Source organism: Anser anser (assembly GCF_964211835.1).
Source record: "Anser anser genome assembly, chromosome: 15".
Lineage (NCBI taxonomy): Eukaryota > Metazoa > Chordata > Aves > Anseriformes > Anatidae > Anser > Anser anser.
Window position 1 is genome coordinate 10,344,756 of NC_139736.1, and position 26,351 is coordinate 10,371,106.

The window sequence follows — 26,351 nt, forward strand, 5'->3', positions numbered from 1 at the left end:
ATCCAGCTATTCACAAATGGGTGCTGTCCTCTCCCACTAAAACACAAAACAAAAAAACCAAGAGGTAGGTAGAACAGTGATCTTGTTTTTCATCGTTGACTTCTGAAAGAGCAGATGAGAAAAGCTTTGATATAAAAGCAATATGAAATACTCAAAAGCCACTGTGTAACTAAATTCCAAAGGATGGCACCCTCACAAGCATTATTTCATTTTTAGGAAACACGCAGTGATTTGAATTTAAATGTGACTGAAGGTTTTACAATATCCGTTAGCCAAAAGAGCAGGATCCCTTACAGCAAGACATTATTCACTCCTAATGGATTAGTCATTAAAAGAAAAAAACAGATTAAGTTCAGAATAAAGTCAAAAACTGTGCAGATAGTTACTACTAAAAGAAAGGAAAAAAACACAACAAAACAACAACAAACAAACCACACACAATTCTGTGATCATCACAGTCAGATACCACACTGCACGACACTACAGCGGTAACATCTCTACCACGGAAAAAAAGGCCTGAACTGACACGTTCATTTTTGATCAGTACACGACTGGAATCCAGATACTCCGGATGGAAAACTCAGTGCAGGCCATCATGTTGTGCTTCATCTGTTCTAAAACCATGCCTTGGATCACAAAAGCATCTAAAACCAACGAGCTTCAGGCCTGCAAACCAAACATGAGTTTTCAGAGTCATCGATCTGAAAAAATTAATGTCTTTGTTAAAAAAAAAAAGGTTTGAAGTACAGGAATTGATTCTGATTTTTGTGACGCAAAGATGTCCTCCTCCTAGCATGCAATTTACTCTCATTTTCTGATCAAGCACAAAAAGTCCTTTTCAGTTCTGATCTGACAAAGCTGAATCTGAAAGACAAAAAGATTTGCTGTTTCCAAAGAACTGATCATAACCTTTCTTCCCTGTAGAATAATGCATTTGTACTGAAGACTGAAATACCTATTATGGCACCAATTCTGTGAACCCAATGCAGCCGATTTTGCATAAAATAAGTAAGTTACATGACGTAACAAACAAGCATCATAAGGATTGTTCAGGAGTCATCTGACCAGATGGAAGTCTTACATGTGTTGATAAATCCTCATTGTCTTGGACACGACACAAGTTAATAAATACTTTGTTTTTACGCTACTGTATTTACATCCTGCATTGTGTCACTTCACCCATTCCCTCAGGTTGTAAAGCTACACAGTGGATAAACTAAGGCAAGAGGTGAATGCCAAGGAAAGTGATTAACAGCTTATGTAACTGGGCATGCTGCTTTCAATGCTATCTGTATGGTCATTTGTATGCAGACTTGTGCTTTAAAGGCCAAGTCACTTTGTACTTAGTTTTATACTCTGTTCGTGGTTTCTACTGCACACATTTCTCAACAGAGAATTCCAAACGTTCCTCTTAAAATTTTTTTCTCCCCCATTATTTCCAGTGTCTGCTTTCTAAAGCCAACACACCAAGTAAGCAGTCATTCCAAGAGCTTCAGCAAGCTCTTGTTGATCCATGTTCAAAGCTCTGGTAAGACTGACAAGTATTATTGGCATTTCCCATTTTCTCTTTTTCTCGTAGTTCTCTCTTCAAGCTTTGTGAACTAGAACAGCAGGTTGCATTACAAAGGGCTTTTCCTACACGGATGGTGTAGTGGTTACTGTTAAGCTGACTAATTGGCATGCTGGGGAAACAGATCCAAATGAGTATCTGAAATTTGCTTTGGTTGCTTCACGGAAAATATTGGTACAGAAAGGGATGACCTGGCCAACCGGGCCCACGGGCGACTCGATGAACACAGCTGTCAGGTCTTCACACAGTGCAGCAGCTCTGATTTGGAAGAGGTTATTCTTGATGACCCCACATGACCTGAGCAGAATATCGTTCTGAAAGGAATGGAGTCCTAACTGAAATATTTTCCATCTACTGAGAGTAAAAAATTTTGGAAAACTTTAAAGAAAACTTTAGCTATGCCAATGTCATTAGCATGCTGTCGATTTTACTTCTGACAAGAATCAGATGAGAAAGCAGTTCATTACATGAAAAGAAACTGCATGCTGGATATCACGCAGAAGGCAGTTGGTTAGCAGGAGAAGCTCAAGTTATTTTAAAGAATTTTAAAAGTACAGCATCTTCTTCCCACAAATTATACTTTATCACTCTGAGAAACCCTTCCAAACAACAGTTCTGCAGCACCAGGGAAAAGGGGTCAGCAAGATTTTGACATAATTGCACTGTAAGAAAACAGAGGCATTTAGCTGTGTATCATGTGTAATTCCTATGAGAGCGATTATGTCCCAGTCACAGCTTATTGTTGGGTTGCAGTCCCACAGCCCCCAGACTTCCCTCCCTTCCTTGTTACTGCACTGCTCTTGTATTCTGCAGTGTAGAATAATGCAGGGACACAGAAGACTGGGCTTATTTCCAACTCCACGTGGGGCAGGGAGGGAAGGGGACCATAACCCAACTTTTCCTAGAGGCCCAACAGACAATTCCATCTTTTTCAATCTCTCCTTTGACCAATCTTTTAGTTCAAGAAATAGTTAAATCATAAAATGGCTCTATTTGAAAAGTGAAACGCTCACCATGACCTATTTTTGCTTTATTAAACAGAAAGCAGATACATTCCTTAACATTATGCCAATGAACTGTAATTTTTTTTTTTCTTAGCATTCTTTTATCATATTTTATTAGACATACAGTGGTTGGTCTTCTCTCCTTCCCCATAAAGGCGGGAGCGAGGGGAAAGAGCACTACAGGACTACATGACTACATGTTTGAAACCAAGGGTTTCACGTGTGAGTGAGAGGGTGGCCACATCCCTCTCCGTGCAGGAGAAGTCACCCTTAGGCAGCCAGGTACTTGTCGGTGCGGGGCCATTGGGGATAACATGGCACCAGAGCCCAGCAGAGATGACAGTCAGCATGGACAGGATGCACATGCTTTCAAACATCCCGATTTAAAAAATAAACAAGTAAAATCAAGTGTGCTGTTTGGAAGACCTCTCCGAAAGCTTGCACTGTTGAAGTATTGTCACAAGCTTCAATTGTCTTCCCATGGAGCAGTATTTCAATAAAAATGACTTATTTTTACTGGCAAGATTTCCTGTACCAAGTCATGAATGTTGCCAAAAGTCTCCAGCTGCTGGTAGTCTGAGCTCTTGCAGTGATAGAGCTCAACGGCTTATAGGAATAAATGAAGTATAGCAGAACATTGCACATAACACTATTAATGAGATTTGATGTGATAGCACAGACTAGCATGACGTATGAAAGCCTGGGTAGCAAAGAGGGAAAAAATCTCAATGCAACAGTATGATTTTGTAAGTACATCTGTTTTCCTAACTTCTTGAAAATTGGATGTTCGTTAGTTCAAGTTAATTCCAGAAATACAAACTGAGTCCCAGTCTCAAAGGAAATCTAGATGCGTTGATTGCAGAGGTCCAAATCAGCTAAAGCAGGATGGAAAATGATGCTCACACATTTATCTTGAAATACTAAATATAATTTCATAAAGATATGTGCACCTAGAAAACAAATTTTCTCACACAACCTGGATACTGGGCTGGAATTCAGACTTGAACTAGTTTAAATTCCAGGGGTGTCTGAATCTAATTTCTATAATTACACACACTTCCATGGCTTGCTTCCAAAAAACCCTGAATTCAGAAGAAGTTGTTTTCCAACTCTAGTTCCTAACATACAAAGACCATTTTGAAGCAGGTTTTCTGTGCCCAAAATGCAACTGGCCTAGTCTCAGTTGGAAATCAAACTGCTCAACCCAGCACTATGGATAGTGTAAAAATATAGGAAGAAAATTACCAATATAAAAATAAACCAAAGAAAAGCAAGCAGATTTTCCAAATTAGGAAGAGAATGCCTGGAATAATCAGCATAGGCAATCAGTAGCATGCTTTATTTAGACTGAGCCTTCAATTAAATAAATGCTTTTCTCAGCAAAAGCAAATGAGACTGTAAGAGAATGAGAAGGCTAAATTAGTGGAATATGAATGACATAATAAATATGTAATGAGTACAGTACAGACCTTTCTTCTCCTCCCTTGCACTCTGTAGAGATTTCAGGCAAAAAAGTAGTTCTGACTGGGCAACAAAATTTATTGCGTGGTCCAGATTACCACCCTTAAAGTGCTGATTAATGAACAATTTTTTAAAATAACTCCAGACACGAACCAATGTTCACTGCATTTCATTAACGGATTTATGGCTCCTAGAACAGACTGCAGGTGAAGTTCAAAGCAAACAAGAGGAGGCATTTCTTCACAGAGCACCAGCTGTGAAATGGGAAACTCCTTTCCACGGTGAAAGCCGAGAGTTTTCAAAAGTCAACTCAACAAATCCACAGAACCACCCCTAAATAGCACTGTATTGATAAAACTAATATGATTCAGTAAGTCCCTGAGAGAAAAATTGTTGGAGATTGGAAGAATACTTGGAAGAAGTATCATTATGCACTCTGCTGTCCTGTGCTACAGGGTTTGAGAAGGAGCAGCAGAGGAGTGGACAACAGGGACCATCATTCTGGTCTAGTTACTCTACTGTTACGTTAGCTATTAAGTTTAATGATAAAACTAAGTTTAAAATACAATTATGCTTATTTAAAAATCGCAAGCTTCCCAGGCCAAACCTCTTGCTCAAAAATTGAAGAAAGGGTATATACTGGGAAAAACTGAACCTATACGTATTTGTCCCCGAAACTGCAGGGGCTAGACAGGAACAGCACTAGAGCCAAAATGGAAGCAAACAGATGGAGAAGCAGTTCTGTAAGGAAACAACTGCGCTCAGTGAAAAACCTGAATGTTATCAACACTCCTCGGTACCCTTTCAGACTTGTCATGGGCAGGAGAACAAAATCAAGTATTATCCAGGCACAGGGAGATGCTACTGTAACAGACTCAGGGTGTGTGTATGTACCCACACACATCTATGTGTAGATATCTATCTTTTTTAAAAAGGCAATGTTTCTGGGCAAATACAATGATCTAAGTCACAAGGATAAACTGATCCTGAGCACCTCCCCTAGAGCATCAGGCACAAACTGTTTTTTTTTTTTTTTCCCTTCCTTTCACTTGCAGCATACAGCAGCTTTTTAGAGTGCTGAACAGTGTGGTCGGTTCAACAGTAATACCTGTTCTCAGAACAATTTTGCACTCCAAAATGACGTTCTTTCAGCTTCCCTATAAGAGCACACATTAACCATAGCCATTTTTTGCTGTACCTTTTTCCTCTCCCCTGGGCAGGTGGTGTATATCATTTTTTCAAGACTTCAGTGCTACAAAGCGAATGATAATATTTAGTAGTCTTTGTAAACAAAATCTCTCTTGTGGAATTAAATTGATTTTTATCTCATTGCAATTTGAGAAGTGCTCACATCACCCCATCTGCCGAGCAGGTGTTACAGAAGCAAACAAAGATGTGAAAGCATCAGTCACAGCAGTGCTAACAGGACTGTTCAGTGCTCAGGCAGTTCTCAGACCCTGATCTCCAACAAACCCAGTCAGTTCCCTACAGTGGAACTCCAGTAAAAGGAAATATTCCCACTGGTAGGTGTCAGGGAACACCTTAAATCAACCATCACCATTGAATCAACCTTAAATAACCATTATAGAATTATTCTGTGCAGACCTTATAAGCTCTGTATTATCCTACCTTCTTCATCAGAGGCGTTGTGTAATTAGAATTACAGCTCAGCAACATGAGCATCTTAATAAAAAAATACCACACTGTTGCCTGTTGTTAGCAAACAATACCCCAGAAATGTTCAGGAAAACTTAATTAAATCCACTTTATAGAATAAAAAAATCCAGAGCCTGATACAACTGGTGAAATCCGTGGGTCTATGTAAGTGGGAGACAAGCTATTAGTCTGCAAAGTCTATCTATGACAAAAGTAGTTTTTTATAGGACACCACTGAATGCAGCTATACAGAGAAGGACCTTAGTCACGCTTGTTTTTCCTATATAACCAGAGGAGAGGCAGCAGGCACAGCCAGAGGGTGACTCCAGATCACCTAACGAGACTGCAGCTCTAAATAAGCCGTTAGAGCTGCTCTCTGTAGAAGGTCACTCTGTGCTTCAGGTTTATCTTTGTGAATGCCTCTTGTGACCTTTCGGTGGAATTTATTTCTTGCTTTTGCTACATTTTCCATTTGAAAATGAAGCTTTCTAAAAGATCTGATACAAAGCCCAGATGATCCTGGCTTACCGTGTGCTCTAAGGAGTGAAAAGAAGGTAACCAAAACTACAGCCCAATGGAGAAAACAGACATCAAAAATTTATCAAAGAACAAACATTACCTAATCTCTCATTATGGATTATGCTAAATAATTGTATTTTGCAGCATCTCACTGCTGAATTTCAGAAAAAAATGTATGTCTCTGTGTATTTATGTGCTAGATGATATTCTTATACTTAGGAAGCAGTCTTAAAAAACACCATTCTTACACAGATACACAAAAGATATTGAAACTGGTTACCTGTACCATGAGCACATAATTTCAAGGTTGAAAGAGTTTGAGCTAAACACTGAAGTTGAGAGTATTTAAATCTAAATTATCTTAAATACTGACAAAGCAACACATAAGCAAGGACTGAGATTACTCACTTGGTATATGGGCTTTGCCAAAATCAAGGTCTCAATGGCAGGAAGAAGAAAATATTACTCCCTTGTCAACTTTGATTACACAACAAAGAAAATAATGAAACATAACATATGTTGTCTGGTAAATTTTAGAAACAACAGCTTTCAGCACTCCATGCTTTAACTTTGTACTCAAACATATCTCAGCTGTGGATGTTCAGAGAGCTGCTTCTCCCTTTAATACCACTCTCCTGTCAAAACATTCTAAGAGGAGCAGGTAGGTATTACACTCTCTTAATGAGTGAAGGTGTTAGAAGTTACAGCACCTGCAGTCATAAATATAATAACAAAAAGACATTTAATAAAGTTAGGTTGTTACTTTTTCCTGTATGTATGAATTTAAGTGCTTTCTACCACACCTGAAAAATTGCTTTGAAGTCATCTTGATGAATTTAGAACTTTTTAATTAAAAAAGCCGGATGCTGCAGGGGTTTTCCTTCTATTATTTTATGTCTCTTATCTTGTGATTCTCTCTCAGACTTGTAAGTCTCTCACCTATATACACCACCTGTATTCTTCACAGCACTCTGAACCACAAATTCTTTTATCAACTTTGTTGGTGAAGAAACAGCTAGTAATTTAGGTTTTATTTGAAAAAGGTCTTAAAGCTATTCAGACATCTGCTTAAATATTTCACTTCATTCTGGTCCTTATTGTGTTAAGTTTCCGAAGAAATTTCAGTGTGTTGGTGATGGTTCTCAGGATAAGAAGTCTTCAAAAGATTGTCCATAGCTCTGCAAGAATACCCGTCTTTTTCTGGTCACAGAAAAAGTCTGTAAAGCCTAATAAAATTATAATTGAATGAGATCTGTAAGACAAAGTATGTCTTCTACTGCATAAACTGCTTATTTAAAAACTAATTTCTAATGTTTATCAAAGAAACATGACACACAGGGCAGATTTTGGGCTAGACCACCACCTGGATTCCTTTTTTTCCCTTCAAAGCTACAAGCAAGCCTATTTATATCATTGCTATAAAATTCTTAAAAGCTGAATATGCAATTCACGCAGTAGAGCAGACCTCACCACTGAGGATGTTAGCTCAGCTCATCCCCAGTACTCACACACAGGCTTTTTTTCCTGTACTTAGCTTCTGCACAGAAAGGAGAAGAACCTTACCAACTGGGGCTAAACATTACACAAACATGCTTTCAGAAATATATTCTCACTTAAATGATAACCTATGTTCTCAACTGAGTTGACTTTCACTATCACTGAAATTGCTTTTTGATGGACAATGGTTGTTTATAATGCATTTAAAAAAAATGGGACTCGGAAGATTTCTTAGACATGCAGCTTACAAGTATGGTTTAACTCTGCATAGTAGTAATACATATTTACAAGTGCCATATTTTCAATTTATAAATATTTATCATAAGGACATGATTTTATCTTTAATTAGCCCAACTGTTAAGGACACTTTTAATGTGAGAAATGTAATTCAGTACTTTGTACCAGATGTAGCCTCTACAGCTAGTCTTTTATCTCTGCTTGTAATGAGCGGATACTTAAACCAAAAACATTCTGTAATATGTAAGCGGTCAGAAGGGAGTCACTACACAAGATTTGGGCTCAGGATTTAAAATAATCATTTTCTGAAGTTGCATACCTCACTCTGAAGAAGCTGTGCAATGCTACGATCCATGCTTTCAGTATCATTTTATTTTCTATAAAAACCCATATGACTTTCTTGGTTTATGAAAGGATTGAAATCCTTAGATTTTTCTTCCTTTCCTCTCTCTCTCTCTAACCAGATGCATTACTGCTCCATGTTTGACGCTATGAACATGAAAAGTATAAGCAAGAAAACTGGGATAGCTCCAGGTCTGATCCTGGGTTATCATACAATGCCCATCTACTGACGTTGCATTTCCAAAACTAAGCCCTAGAATATGCACATTACATTGATTAAACTGATTTTTTTTTTTTTGTAATTGCACAACAATCCTTCAGAGTGGTTGGAAACACTGCAAGACAGCATCATGCCAGGATGCAAAGGGAGAGATGGAGAACAAGAAAGCAGAAGGAAGGACGGGCTGGTGTCGGGCCAGGGGACGGAGAATAGTGGGGGTCTCATAAAGGCAGCCTTGCCTTTTCCAGAATAAAAAGCTGTACCATACTTCTCAATTATGTGCTATAAGCGGTTAACCTTCTTAAACAGCAAGTCACAAAACAAAACAAAAGAAACCCCAACAAATGCAAAGTAGGTTGGGGTTTCATTATCAGTATTCTGTGTTTTAATCCTCCATTAATATATGAACTGGGAGGAGCCAATTTTATGTCCTACCATGCTAACTGCCTCTTTGTAATCTACTGATAACATTCTGTGGTCTTACAAAGACCGTTCTTCAAAGGAATAATAAAATGGAAGCCAAATGCACCCGTTACTAAGGAAACTCTGAGCCAACTTTTGATGCAGCTCATTTTTCCCAGCACTCTGAGTAACACTGAACTGCTTGCTCTCTGTATTCATTTAATTAGCACATTTGATTATTGGATTGCAAATGTTACTTATTGCCTCAGTGTTGTCTAAAACAGCAAGGAAAAGATCAATTTATTAACATATTCATGAAGGAATCAAACAACAGGCCATTTGGGGAGGATTTTTGGGTGGGAGCAAGGGGCACAGTGGGAAATGATGGAGGGAAGGAACGCATGGGATGTTCGCACAAAAAGAAGTTCAGAATTTTTTTGTGAGAGTTGTCTTGTATTCCTGGCTTCCCATTCACTGTTCCCTCTCCCTTGAAGCCTGTGTGAGTTGTCTGAAAAAAGTTTTGACTTTTGATTAACCCCCTGGATACTCATTAGGAGAAAGAGCCTGAAATATCCCTGTAAGAAGCATGATAACTTAACAATGATAAATGTTACAGTGATAACATTTTGCATAATTTCTCTTCTCTCCTTCTGATTAATTATATTCCCAGTGCTGACTGTTGTGAAATGTTAGCAAGCCATCTGGATGTCAGAAAACTCTAGAACAGAACTGCTCTGGTTTCCACCCTAATGCTCCTTTACTGGGATACGCCTGCATGGTAGCGTCCTTCTGCTAACACACTCTCTAATGGACTAGGATGTGTTTTTACCAACAGTACATAAGCATTCAGCTGCCCAACTTTCCAATAGAAATATTTCCCACTATATTATCACTAGCACAAAAACGAACAGACGAAAAGACCATAATCAGGTAGGTACGTTTTTCTTTTTCATAGGAAAAGTTGGAGAAAGAAAAAAGCACAAATATTTTATATTAAATTTTAGGCTCCTACCTGTAAGGCAAATCTTGTCAAAGCAAAAATGTCATCGTATGCAAACCTATAGGTTTTCTTTTTTCAAATTTGCGATGAAAATACATGAGTTAAATGAGCAACTTATCATGGAGTGATTGTTTATTTTCTTACTGTATGGCTTCCTTCTATTTGCCATTTTTATTAACTTTATGCAAGGTTTGGGAGTAACACCTTAAGAGCCATTGCCCTGAGCACTTTAAAACACAACAACACTAAACCCTAAAAAAAAAAACCTGCGTGAAGCGAAGCAGGGAAAAAAGGTAAAAGGTACATGGTTCAAGATGGAACTAACATATGTGCCTGGCTTACACACACACATATTTCAACTTATGTTAACTTCTTACCTCTTTCTTCTTTCTTTTTATCAGTTTCATTCCATATGTAAGCATACAATTCTGCTGTTTTTCTTTAAATAAAGAAGACAAGATCTCCCTTCTGTTGCAATAAAACCAAAAGTCTTAACCAAAATCCTCCTCATGTCCAAAACCAATATCTTTATATTTTGTATTAAGATATTACGAGGTAACGTCTCCTCACTTCTCAGCACGTCTCCTTAGGGGAAAAAAAAATCTTGTAAAACTTGAATCTGCAAATATGTCAGTCCCCTGGAGAGCCCTCAGATAATTGTAAATTTTGGCCCTACTGATTGGAAACAGGAGGAGATTCAGAGCTTGGAAATTAGGCTGGTTTTGGATGAGTTTTGGATGAGTAGCTGGTTTTGGCTTAACAATTATATGGCAAATTACAAACAATATCATAAGCAATTTCCATTGTTCAGTAATCCAAATAACGTATTCTTTTATAGATACAGAGAAAATGACACTCTGATGCAGTGATGGTAGGCTGGCAGGAGATTCTGAGGGACTAGCACACTCCAGGAACATGAAAGCAATTAACGGGAAACAATGGGAACAGCATGGAGGAGTAGCTGCGTACTGTATCTGTCTCCACGGCATTCAAGTTTCATCAAACAAAGCTAAGGGATTTGGTACAATATTCTCGTTCAAAGCATGTTCCACCTGCCTTCATCCCAGAAATGGCCCCTATTAGGATGGATAAACAAAGGATGGATCTTAGCAAAGCAAGACTCTTTTAACACTGAATAAATCTGGAGCACATTACACTCTTGGTTTAAAATTGGCTCAGTGTGGGAGAAAACAACCTCCAAGGTAATTCTGAATTCTGTTTCTCTGTTTTATGCAAAATAAATTCTGTATTTTTCTCCTATGGCAATACCTGATCTTCTATCCCTTCAGTAGGAAAAATTCAGGTTGTCTTGTATATACCAGCACTTGCAAAATGGAATCCTTGTTATTTGTTTTAAAGAGTTTTTCACTTTCAGTTCTTTACTTTTCACTCAAAGTTTTGAATTTCTTTTGCTGCATTTGAGAGATGATTAGATTCAGTTGATAATTTTGCCCTAAAAGTAACAATGAGGCTTATAATCTAAATCTAAAATTCCTTGAAAACAGTACCACGCAAGTTAAATTTATTTTTTTCTGGCAGCGTAATGATTAACAACTGGAAAAAAAAATCAGAGAGAGGAAAATTCAAGAAAATACCTGCTTTATGAAACTTTTCCATTATCCCTTGACGAACTGATTTTTCCAAGTTGAAATAATCATGGTCTTCATCGGGTTCTCTCAGAAACAGAGGGATGTGCTGAAATACTATTATATGCTTGCATTTATGTTTTTCAGCAACAGCCAGCTGCTCATTAAGCCACACATCCTGGGCTTGCTTTAACTCTGGGCATTTGGAAGAATCAAAGTACAACTGAGAATTTAGCACAAGAAAGAAAACACCTCCAACCCAAAAGCTGAAGTAGTCATCTCCCCAGCTCTTGCAATAATTATCTATTGTTTCTCTTGTTGGAGTATTGCCAATATCATGATTTCCACTGACAAATACCAATGGGATATCCTGGTCAGTGTTCTTCAAAATGTTCTTTAAATCTCGCTCTTGGTCCTTTCTCCATTGAGATCCTATAGAACAAACAAACAAACAAACAAAAAAGTTTTATTGTTTATGCCATCTTTTCCTAATTTCATTGTTTGTTTTAGATAATGGAAATACCACATATAGTAAGAAATATTTAGCATTAGATTTGTGATCGTGGTAATATGCAGGAACATAGACTATACCTTCACTTTAATATGGTATGTCCAGAAAATCCCTTCCCTCCTGCTTATCGAGTACTCAGCCTTTTCTGAAATTTTCATTAAGTGAGGCTCTGGAGAGGAACCAACAGACAATGCAGCAGTAGGTGATCTAATAGTCAGTGTTTTGCACCAAAAGCTTTGGGGTCCGATTCTTATCATCTATAGACTGACAATCTGGTGAAGAAATGCAGCCACATTGGATAGTACAAGTCAGCTTTAAACAAGGATAAAAAACAGGTTTTAAATCTGGTTTATATTTTATGTCAGTGTAAAGGAATTAAATCTTTTTTTTCATTACAAGAACTACTTTAACAGCAAAAATGTAATTAGTGTCTTGTGGTGACTTGTTTATATGATGAGTCCACTTTAATAATAAGCATAGCATTAATTTCAAAGAAAGGTAATTGTGTACTTTGCTAGTTTTTCCCTCATCTCATTTTTACATTAATATGCATACCCAGACAGTTACTTTTCTGGTTTTCTGAAATTTGTCCTTCTCTAGGCAGGTTTAATTAATTGACAATCACTAAACAAATTTAAAAAATTTTTTGGAAAGAAGTTATTTTTTTTTGGAAAAAAGTTATTCTAATGATGACAGATTTTTCAGTTTTCTAAAGAGTAATCTTTAATCACAGAGGTCACTGATATGCCTACTTTTTGTGAATTGAATTGCACATTTATAAAGTGCATTTTGCCCTGCAATACTATCTAACATGGGCCTATTTCACAAATAATAACTGAATTTGTTAACCAAGAAATTTTAACAGGGTTTTCACAAGAACTCTGAAATCAGAATTACAATATAGGTTTGAGTACAAGTCCATGCAAATCAATCATCATGTATTTTTAGACCACATTCTATTTTTGTAACTACACATGTATATATATACAGAAATGTATTACAGGGACTCTGGTCATGTAAGTAGGAGACAAAAGATTTTTTTTATCCACATTTCTTGAAAATCCTTGCAATTAATATGTTTCCGAACACTGACCCTTGGTAACCGTTGTTAGTATTTCAATTCCTTTTCTCTACCCTATAGATAAACCGTACACCTTATTGCTGTTACTAGAATCTTATGGTTTGAGAAAAGTACTAAAAACCAACATGTTCATATATCTAAACGTAAAGACAGGTGCGAGATTTGATAAGTGGTGTGTCAATTCAAAGGAAGGCAATCCACAGCACTCATCTTTAACTGCAGAACCAGGCAGAACATTATTGTAGCAAAATCTCTGAGTAACTTAGAAATACTGGCCATATGGCACTAGAAAGTATCTAGAAAGTAGAGGACGGCAGGTAGGTTTGTAGGGCTTGTTAATGTACCAGGAGCATGGTCAGTTTGGGCCATCCTTCCAGTTCTGGAAAATCCTTATTACTCCTAGAAATGAACAAGGCAAATAACGTCTCCTGTTACTTGGAGGAGCTGGATGTAAAACAAACCAAAAAATAAATCTGACGTACTTTGTTGCCCATGGGGCAGGAAGCCCAGTGAGAAATCTGCTTGCCCTGCCCCTCCCTGCCTTCCCATGTGAAGAGCTGGAAATTTCAAGCTATAAATACAAAAATGTATTCCATGTGGGAGGGAGGTGGGGAAAAGGCGAGGGGGAAGGCTCTATTAAGAGATATGTAAACACACTACACCATGCTAATCTACACGCTATCACTTTGGGAAATTTAGCTAACAGTTTCAGAGTATAAAGACATTTATGCATAAGTTACAGAAATAATTTGTAGAATTATGTATATGTCTTCCCAGTGGTGAAATTCAAGCTCCAGAGACTAACACTTAGATTAGATTTGTCGACAGCAGGGCACTGGTTCCCTCATTTAATGCAATATTATTTCTATAGCAACAGGGAGACATATTCAGTGTTTTATTGCAGAAAACAGATTGCTCAAAATGGAAAACAAGGTCTCTGCCCAAAGAGTCTAGGAAATCATACTAAGTAAAGATTATTTCAGGACAATTACATTCTGGCTTGACCTTTTCTTGGTAGAAGGTCAAAACATCTTCAAAAGAAGAGAAACCTACAAAGGTACGAAAAGGAGGAGCAATGTCTCTGTAGTCTTTGGGACAGGGCTAGCTATAATAATTAATCATTCCAATGATTACGAAGAACATTTTTATGTGCCAGTATATATTTCTTTAGCTTAGAGAGAGGATTGGTTGGAGGCAAATAGGAAGAAAATATAATGCCAAGAGGCAGTGTAAAAAAGTAATTTGGGAAGTGTCAGGGTGGATGGAACCGAAATTCATTTCTGTTCTCTTTATCCTGGCATCATGTGCGGTGACATTTTTAAATCCCAAGCTACAATATTCTGTCTTTATGTTAGGCTCTGTAAATACAGTCTTGCCCTAAGATAAACAACTTAAATTAATAGCCCATAAAGGACAGTTTGGCTTTTAGAAAAAACACAAAAGCGAGAGAAGGTGCTGGTGCAGTTGCCTGTAATTCTCCACAGCTTCCCAGCTTATCATTTCTGAAGGCTGAGCGATGTGAACAGGAGCATGAAGGTGCAATGTCAAAGTCTCTGCTGCGCTGCATCTTCATGCTGTAGGTTACATTGCTGTTTGCCTACACACTTGCAATGCTCTATCTTGCACTGCTTTAAGGAGTAAAGGCAACCTGCCTTCACTCACTGGAAGAGTAAATTTCAAGAAAGAACATACTTCTAAAGCATTTTTGCTGAAGCTGGCTTTAGTCAGCACAAGCAGAATTCAGATTATTCTGCCAAAGAAATAATCCTCTTGCTGATAATCCATGCTGCAGTTTACTTTGGTATTCCAGACCATGCCTCTATAGCAAAGTGTTGGGTTTAAAAAATTTTTTTTTGGATGCCCTAGCTATAAAAACAATTTGAAACGGTTTGTCCCCAGACCGCAGTGCTGCAATGTGTGCTGTCTGCAGTTCTGTATCCGAGACAAGCCTTCACTGACAGCAACCTCCACCACCATCATCACTTTCCCACCCTGCAAGGTATTCCAAATACCTAACACCTGTTTATCTACTGATATGAATTAGGAGGAAAAGACCCCCAAGTACTACCCCACCTCTGCCAGAGGACACGGGTGCGTGGAAACTGTGGGTGCATCAGCCTGCGCCTCCAATTTCATACCGTTTTTCAAGAGATGGAAATTCCAGTGAGGTAATTAGACATCTTTTGCTGAACAATCAAAGGTATCGGTCATAAATCCACAGAGACCACCACCAGAGAGAGGTCAGTTACTCAACCTGACACGATGATACCACATTTCTCTTTCTGACGACACACTGAGAAGTCACTTCAGTGATCTGCTTGGTACAGACCAGCCCCGTACCACAGGGAAGAAGTGCTGCAGCTTGACAAGCGATGCTGATGTTGCTGCTGCTTCTAAAGCTCCTTTAGGGGCTGGTTTTCCTCAGGAGCCAGAACAGTCCTATTTGTCTACTTCTTTTGCAAATCTTGGCACAGACATTATTACTGTGTCATGGTTTGCTACAGGAAAAACAACGTGGGTGAATACAACCAAATGTCTAGTAGTAAGTTTAACCTAACAACTGGCTTTAGAAGTCTGGCAAACAGGATCCTAACTGTGACTTTGTACATATTTACGTCGCCTCCACTGAGTTAAGGCGTCTCTGAGTCTCTGCAAGGCCTTTGCTCGGCTGAGGACGAGTGCAGGCACTTTTAGGGTGAAGTTACTGAAGATTCAGCCAACTGATCAACCTCTTGACTATGAAATGTGAAAATCCCAGCTCCTGCCTAGGAGCCCTCACCCACCAGCCTCACACCATTGTCATATTTGCTGAATTCCTTTGCAAACCTATCAAGTTCACCAACCTGGCAGAGAATCTCCCCCCCAAAAGGTGGTGCATCGATTGAATCTACTTTTAAAACAGGTGAACCAGAGAAGGCTCCAGTGATGAAGAAGAACCTAAGGGAGGGCAAGAAGGTGCGGGATGAGAGCATGTGAAGTAGCAGCATAACTTGCAGGTTTTGTCTTAAGTACATTTATATTTCTCTTGTTGCCTACTTATTATCAGCCACCAGAGAGGCCTCTGCTTTCTTCTACTTCACCTGTTCAGAAGGGGAAAATTACTCTCTAAATTACATAAAAAAATGTAAAAATGTAGCATAATTGTTTTCTGGATTTCGGAATTACTCAGTCTCAGTCTTTCATTGTATCATACAAGTGTCCTAAACCTTTGAGGAGTTGCAAACACATCCTTTTAAAAGAAAAATGCAAATTTTCAGGTAGCAAAAGAAGAAAGTTAAAAAGAAAATTGTTTAACTATAAGCTTTTATGCAAGCAACACTTTTGAAAAGAACTGACATGACAACTGCAATCTGGTTAACATCTAACCCAAGAGACAGAATATCACAGAGCAGGTAAGAGCTAAATTGCAGGTTAAAACACTACATAAAACATCAAATAGAAATAGTAACTATATCTGATAAAAGCAAAATACAAAATGTCAAAACATCACCAATGAAAACTGAATTAACAAAAGCATTGGACCCATTCCTTTTGTAGTTTACAATGAAATCAGAAGAGCTACTCTGACACCAGAAGGCAGATAATTCTTGATGGGAACAATCACATGACTGCTATAAACAAAAGACAGATTTGTGTTTTCTCCTGGGCCTTACAGTTCATCTTTGTATCATCTTTGCACCACAATCACCTAATCAGAGTCTAATTATTTTGGGCTCTCCTTTTCTTGAGGTGCTTGTCCTTTTGTGGTTTTCATGACTGTCTGCAGTTGCTCGACTCCTTTTACGTGACATTTAGAGGACTTTCCCTAGTATTATTCCCTAACTTTCTAGGGAAGACAAAAGAGGAGTCCAAGGCTATACTCACAGCATGCTCCTTTTGTAAGTACCTTCACAGAGACATATTTAACCACTGCCTCTATCTCTCTTTGTCAGAGCAGTCTCCTCCTGCTCAAAATGGGATTGCCTTTCATCTCCATAGCCGTTTTGGACACCTGGCTGTCAGCTCCAGTTTAGCAGGGCTACAGCTAAGCTCTTACAGCATCCCTCGCAGCATCTCTGTGCTGACCCCAGTGACAGCCCCACTGCTGTGCTTGTTACCTAGGCCCAAAGCCAATGGTATCCCCAGAATCAAACTGTATCTTACAGGCTCGTTCTACAATACACAGGACACTGGTATAGAAAGAAAAGAGCTAGCAGGCCATCCTCTTACTCAGTCTGTACCCTTCATTATTTCTTGTTTTAAATTTATTTATTTTTTCTCTCCCCTCTAGCATCTGCCATAATGAAGTCATGCAATACACTGTACCGTTGCCAATTATTACATGCAAGAATAAGCCGATCGATTTTAATAAACCCAGCATGGTCATGTTCTGAAATAGGTTTTTCTGGCTTAGCCCGTGCTGTAATAGCCAGAATGTCTCCTCTCTCTTCTTTAGACATATTTGTTTCTAATTTCAAATAGCCTGAAAACATTATTTTTATGGCATGCAAAAACCATTTAATACACACTTAAAGATCATGTAAATATGACTATATACTCACTCCTGGACAAACTGCCTGCTCGATCTAACTTATAAAATACCTCATCTCATTAGTTCCCACTGAAAAGCAGGAACTGAAATACCCATTTGTCTACAGCTGTAAGCAACTGATTTTTTCAGTACATTAGAAACAAGTAATAGTCTGTTCTGAGCCACAAAAAGGGATCACGCTAAAGAATTTCCCTGCATGAAAACACAAATTAGATATATTTTATATCTTTGGGCACTGAAACAGGAAGAAAACTTAACTCTGGTTTTAGCTAATAATTAACAATTATTATATTAAAGCAATGACAACCCCCCAGAAGTGAAAGAGGCAGCCTGTTAGGGCCTCAACTTCTCCTTGGGTTTCAGTGAACAACATTAAATGTAACGGCTGCAAATGCTGACATTTTTCTGAGCTCCAGCCATGCAGGTGTCCACTTAACAACCTAATTCATGGAGTTTACTGTTCTGCCTTCTGCTGTGAAAATAAGTATTATGCTTCATTTAAGCCCGATTCTGCTCTTCTATCCTTCCTCATCTCTTCGCTGTTCAGAGCTGTCCCATCAGGCACAGGCCACCACTGCCTTTGGGTTTGTGCTGCTGATGAAATCCTAACAAGCAGTGAAAAAAGCTGCAATGTTACAGAAGTTGGAATAACAAACTTACTAAAAAAAAGTACAAAAGGTACAAAATTGTCTTCACTAAGCCTTCACTTTTAAGAGACAGAGCAAGATTCTAATCTTTCACTTTCTTCAGATGATGACCTGTGAAATACTACAGCTTTTTGAGACTTTCACAATATTTACAGCTTCATATTCAGTAGTTACCAACATGACTAAATAACTCTTTGAAATACTAGTCCCTTAAGTCCAATGAAGTTGTCCACACTGTTAAACTGAGAAATGCTTCCAGTAAGTGGATAAAATTACTTAAAAATAAATGTTTTTTTCCTGATGTCTGAGGCATTGTCTAGCCTTACAAATACATCTTTGCTACTAGAGCAAGTGCATAACAAAAAGGCGGTTAATATCAGCCAGAATCAATGGCTTAAACAAGCCGTTTTTTCTTTAGAATATGCTCTCCTAACCTAAATAATAATCCTTTGCCATTTTTGTCTTTGCACCGCACCCCTGTCTGCTATGGGGTGTTAGAGAAGAGCTTACAGCAGAAGCAGGCAATGTGCCACAGGCAGAAGAGCCTCAAACGGGAACTGGATGCTTTAGCCCAATGCCTGCCCATTAAAACCATGTTACTTTTCATTGACTATGTACGAGTTGGCAGTTTGGAAAAGACAGCTTTGTTCAGTTTGATTAATCAAGTCAAAATGACGTGGGCGAAATCTTCTGCCACTGACTTCCAAGGAAGAAGAACAAAATCCTTTCCAATTCAGAGGCGTGGAAAAGCCTGGAGACGCGCCTTTGAAAAAGCACTCACACTTATGCTCAAAGGCCTGTTGTGGTCATCTGCTCTGACAATTCCTGCACAACCCAAAGCACTCATTTTGTGCAACTCACTCATTATGTATAGCACATGCAATTCCAAGGAAAAACAAGAAAGAGGCAACAAAGATTCAAACAGAGATATATTTACCATACAACAGGCCAAATAAATAACTCCTTGTGGATGTCCACTCCATGTATGCATTTTCAAAGGTTCTTAAGCTAAATGAAAACATTCTGGGCTGAGAAAGAAGGAGGAAAAGGAATTACAGTTGGAGTTTGAGAGATTAAGTTTTACTATAACATAGAGAAAAATATAACTATGCTTCCATATATGTATATATAATATGTTATATATCATCTAGTACAATGGAAGAGTGTATGTTTTAGGACAATTGTGTAAATAATCATGTTTCAAAGATTCTCATTCAGAGAGTTATGGTTGACAGGATTCCTCAGATCAGCTGCAGAGCAGACCACAGATTATGGTCCAAAATACAAATAAGTATATACTTGCTCAAGTTAAACACTTTCTTCTGACTATGGTATGTTTGCAGTATGAGAGTAAATCATATTGTTGAGCAGATATTCTCCATGCACAGAGAATATCTCATGCTTCCCTGCTCTTGGGCTGATTACAGCAAATTAAATTTCACACTAAGCAGCTTGGAGGCTTTGAATGCTCCATTAGGTTTTACTAGAAACAGATAATTACTATAAAATGTTTATTTATGCAACCATAGTGACATTTCTTGAAATCGGTACTATTGGATGTTTGACATATACTGTAGGACCCACCCAGTTAAGAAACTGGGTTACGTTACTAATTGACGTGTGGATACAGGTTTGGAGAAGAAAATAGCTGAGAATCCTTTTGGTTGGGCTCCATCACACCCAGCATATCAAAGTTATCAATAGGCTGCAACAGCGAGACAAATGGATGCAATGAGTTAACTTAGTGTATGCTACGCTACTGTCAGAAAATTAGATCACGCTTAAAAACACTGCTCATGTCATTTCAGATGACAGTGCAGAAAAAAATACCACAACAGTGATCAATGATGTATTGATAAAAAAATTACTGAATATTCAACAAATAAAATTTTAACCTATAACTTCTTCAGTATAAACATTTCAACTCCACTGCTTCTACCTTGCACTTGAAAAGTCAATCTGTGCCTTTTCTACTTCGTGCTCTATTATAAATCTCCACTGACAAAGATTCAGGAATTGGGATTTAGCTGACAATTTTGCTGAAGCCGCATGTGGCAGAGCTGAACACAGCTGCCTCCTCCCCAGCTGTGCCAGGCTGATGGGAGTTTTGAAAAAAAAATAAAAAATCAAACCACACACAAACTTGCTTTTGTTAGTAAACCAAGCAGCCAGTTCCGAAAAGGGAGGAAAAAAAAGACAAATATAGCAAAGGTGACATGCCTACAGTCATTTTTAAAGCTGGAGCGATATTTTAAGCATTATTTCTGTAGACTTTTTTTTTCTTTTAATTAGCTCTGTGTTTGTTATATGAACAAATCAAACATCAGCATTCGTGCTCTCGCCTTCTACATGAGGAAGGGAAATCATTTAAGAATTACTGTATTTTTATTTTATAAAGGCTTAATTTTAATTATCTCCTTATATACATGCTTCCCTTGAGGGCAGGCAGAGCAGCTTAAAGTTATCTGGTGAGTTTTTTTTTTTTTAAGTTATTGTTCCTTTGTTTTAGCAAAATGGGTTATTTAATGGTAGTTTAAAAGCAATAACAAAAGCAGTTCACAGCCAGATTTACTACAGAAAAAATCACTTTTTGAGGAAGATATTAAGCATTATCAGGCATTTCTTCCTTTGTATGATGTCTTGCTAATTCGCTCTATATAACATTAAGAACTTGTATGGGACCTGACTTTCCCTGTAATTTATTCAGTTCACAAACATATAAATGGCAGTTTGTGCATTTGCATACAGATTTCAGCCTTGCATTCTTATCACGTCTTGTGCACAAAAGCCACCAGCAGCAAAGAGCTCCAAATCTCCAACAACTCGGTTATTGAAATGTGACCAAGATGGTTTGTATCTGATATAACAAAGGACGAGTGCAGCACTCTGCCTCCTGGAAGGGATGTCAGGAAATCAACAGAAAAATTTACAAGTTTGTACATTAAATGCATGCGAAATGTTTGCTAAAGAGAAGGATGAACATTCATATGCAAATGACTGCAGACTTTATTAAATATAACAAAAGTTATGAAACTCAGTATTATCTCAACGACCCCTTTTTATTGGCTCCAAACCAAAATCAGGCAGAACTGCCTGTAATGCACTAAGCTTCAGCCCTTACCGAAGCCAAAAATTCACTAATCTTTCCTGGTCAAGCCCAAGGCTGCTTTTGAAGTAAGAGAAACTCAAGTATTTACAATAGTGAGGTGCCTTTATCTTGGTTTTAAAGAAAATGCTTTGACCAGGACCATTTATGGTATGTACTTTCCTCTTGGTTTAGAAAACTGAATAAGTTGAAGAGTTTTCTTAGAGTTACCCTCTAAGGTGGAGGTTTGCAGCCTATGCTTTAAAATTTATTATCTATAAAAACTAGAGTTTTGGAGGAAGACGTATTCAGGGACTCAATATTTAACAGAAACAGAAGACTGGAATATTCTGAACTGCAGCAGTCACACATCACATCTGGGCCCTGGAAAGCGGCTCAAGTTAGTAATTCTCTCAGGAGTGGGAATGCCTTAAAACGTTACAGTGATTATAACCAGAAATGAAGCCATACCGCTGTCTGGACAACAGAGCCATCAGCTCTGATGCTCCTCAGCTCTGAAGCTGTCTATTCTGAACGTAAATAACTTCACTCTCTCCAGCGTACGTGTCAGAGCTTATAAGAGGTACTGATTGTATAAAAGCCAGTACGCCCAGCTCGTCTTGTGTCCTGATCATCAAATTGTCAAGCAGAAGTCAAATGGAGAAATGCTGATTTGAAAATCATGTCCCTTAATTGCTGCCTAAATTTGAACTCAGAATCCTAACATTTGGCACCTGCTCTTGGAAAACTTAGTGCATATCATTGCCTCTATTATTATATGGAAAAAAACACTGTTTGTATGGAAGACAGGATTACAGAATGGAGTACATAATTTTAAGGACACATGTAGCTGGCAGTTTTACTTGCTTTTCACATAAAGCACATAGCGCTGCCCAAAATTGTAATTAGTCAGATTGAGTTGCTAAGCACTAAGGCTTTATTGGGGAGTTAGAGTGACAGTGGAGCAAAAATGTGCAGAATTTGAGGGGAATAAACATGCACACATGCTCACAGCATTGTATGCACTGGGGGGGGGACTGGTTGGCTGGTGAGATGGCCCTAGAAGCGTTGGGGACCCTGGAAGCAGCAGGCAGAGAGTGGGGAGCCTGGCACACCAGTACACAGCCAGTTCCTACAACAAGCTGGTAACGAGCCTGGTAGGCCAGGATTGTGGTCTCGTGAAGCCATCATAAAGCACACTAGCAAAAGGCTAGTGGCCTGTGTGTAGCAATGGCAACTACACCCACCTACATGCGGCCAGTCTGTAATTACCTAGGATAATTAATATCCTCCTTAAAAAACCTGGGAGGTAACAGGAAAGTATGAACTGGCATTCCCAAAGGAGTATGGGTTTCACATTGATCCTGGCCAACGTACACCTGCACCTGGCTGTAATGCACCTATGGACCAGGCTACGGAAGGCTGTTCCTAAAGGTCCCATCCCTCTGAAGATGACTGGTGCACATCAAAAATCTCTTCCTCCATCAAGACAGTTGTTCCCTCCTTCTGACAGTGCCAGAAGTTCTATTACAAATTTAAGACTAATCTTCTGTGTTGCCTCAGCATGGATTGCTGGTGGGTTAAACAGCAATTGTTGCTACATTGCTATTCTTTTTAGCACATTTAAATTTTACAGCAAGATATGGGAAAAAAATGTAGCTGCCTCAAGTAGAATTTAGACATTCATACTGTAAAATTTGATCTCATTTAGCTGCAACCTTACCCCATCAAGTTCCATATGTGTACTTCTGTTTTCTCCCTGGAAGTTCCTCTGGCACTTTTTTTTTTTTGTGTGCGCTCACAGCCCCAAATAAACATCAGACCACACAGAAAAAGAAGAAGAAAAAAAGAAAATATGTAACAGACACAATCCTGGAAGATCTTACAAGTCGTAACTGCAGCTCAACAGAGAGGAGACACAGACAGCAAACACACCAAGGAGCAATAAGAAAATATTACTGAATGACTGCAGCTCTGTACAGCTGATTAAAAAAATTAATCAGATGATTTAACTTGTTCCATTTACAAAACAAACTTATATAAAAATCTACATTTCATCATGCTTTACGGTACCAAAATGCTGACCAACTCTGTGTTCTAACTCTATCACAGAGAATTATCTGGCAATTCAGGCTTTGGTTGGCATTGGTGGATTAAATAAAAACCTAAGTCGTACAAAAGTAAGTTCAGAAACTGGGTCTACCCAGTTTTAGCTCTGTAGACATTTTTAAGTATTATACAGTTTGCTTTGCTGAAGAGCAGTCAAACTGTTGATACTAGACAACATCTCCTTGCATACCTTTCCATGCCATGTCATGTTTGGTAACAACCCTGTGTTTCCTCTTCCTGCACCATGCAGACCAGAGCAGCTTTGTTCACACTTGAAAGCTTCTGTTTAATTCTCCCCAACCAGCTTCTGTTCATTAAGGGGTAACTAGTTTGCATCTGAAAAAAGTATCAGTTTATGCCATTTTTTCTGCAGTGTATCACATTTATAATACTTGCCCTGTTAAGGATTTGAAATGTATATCCACATATATGTGAATGGAAGAATATATGCAAATATATATATAGGCACATGAAAACAAGGATGATGTTTACTCTACCAGGCAGACAAAAATTGAATGCATATGGCAAATCTGTCTGATGTTAAATAAATATATTTAATAATAGAATAAAATAAATTCACGAGACCTTATCTGTAGTCTAGATATAAAATTCATATTGCAATTATATATAACCTACAAAGCTACTGTCCTTCCTCACAGCCACCTTCACTACAGTACTGCCACCATGTGCAGTAATACTGGGTATCTTTGAAAGACCACAAGTATTCCCTAAACTCTAGGAAAGGAGGAAGAGCCACTGTAACAAACAAAGCTCCCAGGTAGATATAAGGATTAAATGAACTGCTTTCCTTCCTGTGCAACATCTCCCCAGGAACCAGGTGTACCAATTTCAGAGCCACTGTTGAGGTGCAAAATGGCACGAGGCAGCTCTGACCTCAGCAAACAGAAAACAAATGAGCAACACCACTTAAATATTTTGTCTGCTTTAAAATGAATAAAAATCTGTGCAAAAAAGCCCCACAACATCAGACACTGGGAATGAGTAAGAAAGCATAAACAGGCAAAATTGCTTATCTTGACGTGATCGAACTAGAAAGAAAGATGGACAATTGCTTCTGAAACTAATGAGAGAAATGGAAATATAGGCAGATTAATTAAAAATGAAGAAGTGCCATCATAATTAATTCACTAGGCATGTCAGAAGAACAGAGACAACATAATTCTTATATTGGAATTCAGTCTACTTCAAATACAATGGCTTAGTCTCCTGCCATCGTTTACACAGCTGTCTAGATTGATTTTTTTTCAAAGGGATATAAAAATGGAATAGATGTATTCTTTAGAGAAAAGACCTTTGTAATAGCAGATCCAAGTCTTCCTCCTTCCCACCTCTCAGCAAAACGAAGGAATTCTGAAGTAGAGCACAACATGCATGGCTGTTCCTGCCAAATGCTGTGTCCGCTCAGCAAAAGCTGAAGGTTGCTCCACCAGAACCACATTTGTTTCAGAAATGTGTCAGAAAGAACAGTTTGAAAGCCTTTAATTAAATCATTTATTAATATAAAACAAAGGTAGAGGAAAAAAACTGAAACATCTTACTGCTTGGGCTTACTTGACTGAAAAGGCTTGTGGTGGATTGTTTAGCACATGGAGACATGGGCAGGAAAAATGTGTATTAGAGATTACACCTTCACTTGGAGGAATTAGTACGGGTATTCACACTGTACTTTGAGTGCCATGATACTCAATTCTAGTAATTTTGATTTCTTCTAATTAACATATACATACAAATTAATCTAAAACTGCAAGCATAAACATTGCTTGCTCACTGATCCATTATAACACTGCTAACAGATCAAGCTTAAGTTCTATCAGTTTTTTTTGATTATACACATTATTAGACAAGTCTCGTTTCCTTTAGTCTCTAAACAGCTACGTTTTACTACACTCAGAGCTAAGTAAAGTTCGCAGGAGACTTGCTGTCTTACTTGTTCTTTCACCCTTGTAAGCAGAGCAATTAATGAAAAATAATTAAACACCTGGTCTAAAGCTACATCACATAAAAGACTTTTCTGGATAGAACTGATGTCTATCATGCCACTAATAGCAATAGCATCATTACAAAAATGCAGTTTAAATAAATTCCTCCAAGGGAATTCAGCCACATAAAAAGAGCTGTCATTCTCAGCTTCAGAAGTGAGCATTTCTCCATGGCTGCAGTGGGGTGACCTTGCAAACAGCTGAATTCTCTGCTGCTGTAACGAAAGATGTTGAAATGCAGAAGCTGGTTCCTGAGCGCTGCTCCAGACTAAAGGTATGGAATGCTAAAGAAAGCACAATGCTGCATATTAAATGAAACAGGGAAGAAGGGTAAGAAAGAAGGTGGGAGGGGGTTGCCCTCCATGTAAGGAGGGGGGTATTCCATGACCAGACACTGGGTTTGTTGAGCCTGTGGTTCACGATCAGAGGAGAGGTCAGCCCTTAAGAGTGGGATTTTGCTAGAGACAATAGGGGTGAATAAACAGATTAAGTCTTCTATAAGCAACTTGAGGAAGTCTCCAGATCACGAACCCTGACTCTTAAGGGAGACGAACCTCCCCAGTACCTGCTGACAGCAATCCAGGAGGGAGCCTGGACAACTTCTTAACACAGATGCAAATCTGTGGGCCAACCAGGGCCCACTCTTCCAGCCCAGCTACTCACAAACACAGGAGGTGCTAGGGAGCGTGTTAATCCCTGGCAGCCTTGGCTGCAGCAGCCATCAGAGTGGAGTTCATAATCCTGAGGGGAGTAAAGCAGGCAGACAGCAGATCTGGAGCTTCAGGAGAGAAGACTTTGTGTTATTTGGGGAATTGGTAGATGGGATCCTGTGGGAGGTAGCTCTGAAAGGCAAGAGTTTGAGTGAGTTGACAGGTCTTCAAAGAAACCTCCTC

At 38.5% G+C, this 26,351-nt stretch overlaps 1 protein-coding gene across 8 annotated transcripts in view; it reads right to left on the minus strand.

Moving 5' to 3' along the window:
- The window catches only part of CPPED1 (calcineurin like phosphoesterase domain containing 1), a 52,585-nt gene that overhangs the window by 10,689 nt on the left and 15,545 nt on the right, over window positions 1-26,351 (minus strand). For 4 of the 8 annotated variants that reach the window (XM_083800760.1, XM_083800759.1, XM_083800764.1 and 1 more), the window contains exon 3: window positions 11,504-11,926. In XM_083800760.1, the coding sequence (XP_083656886.1) occupies window positions 11,504-11,926 (423 nt within the window). Of the gene's footprint in view, window positions 1-725; window positions 865-10,285; window positions 10,494-10,758; window positions 10,985-11,503; window positions 11,927-19,201; window positions 19,293-23,072; window positions 23,147-23,648; window positions 23,795-26,351 lie in introns of those variants that run through there. The other 4 variants (XM_083800765.1, XM_083800763.1, XM_083800762.1 and 1 more) reach the window with 4 other exon arrangements.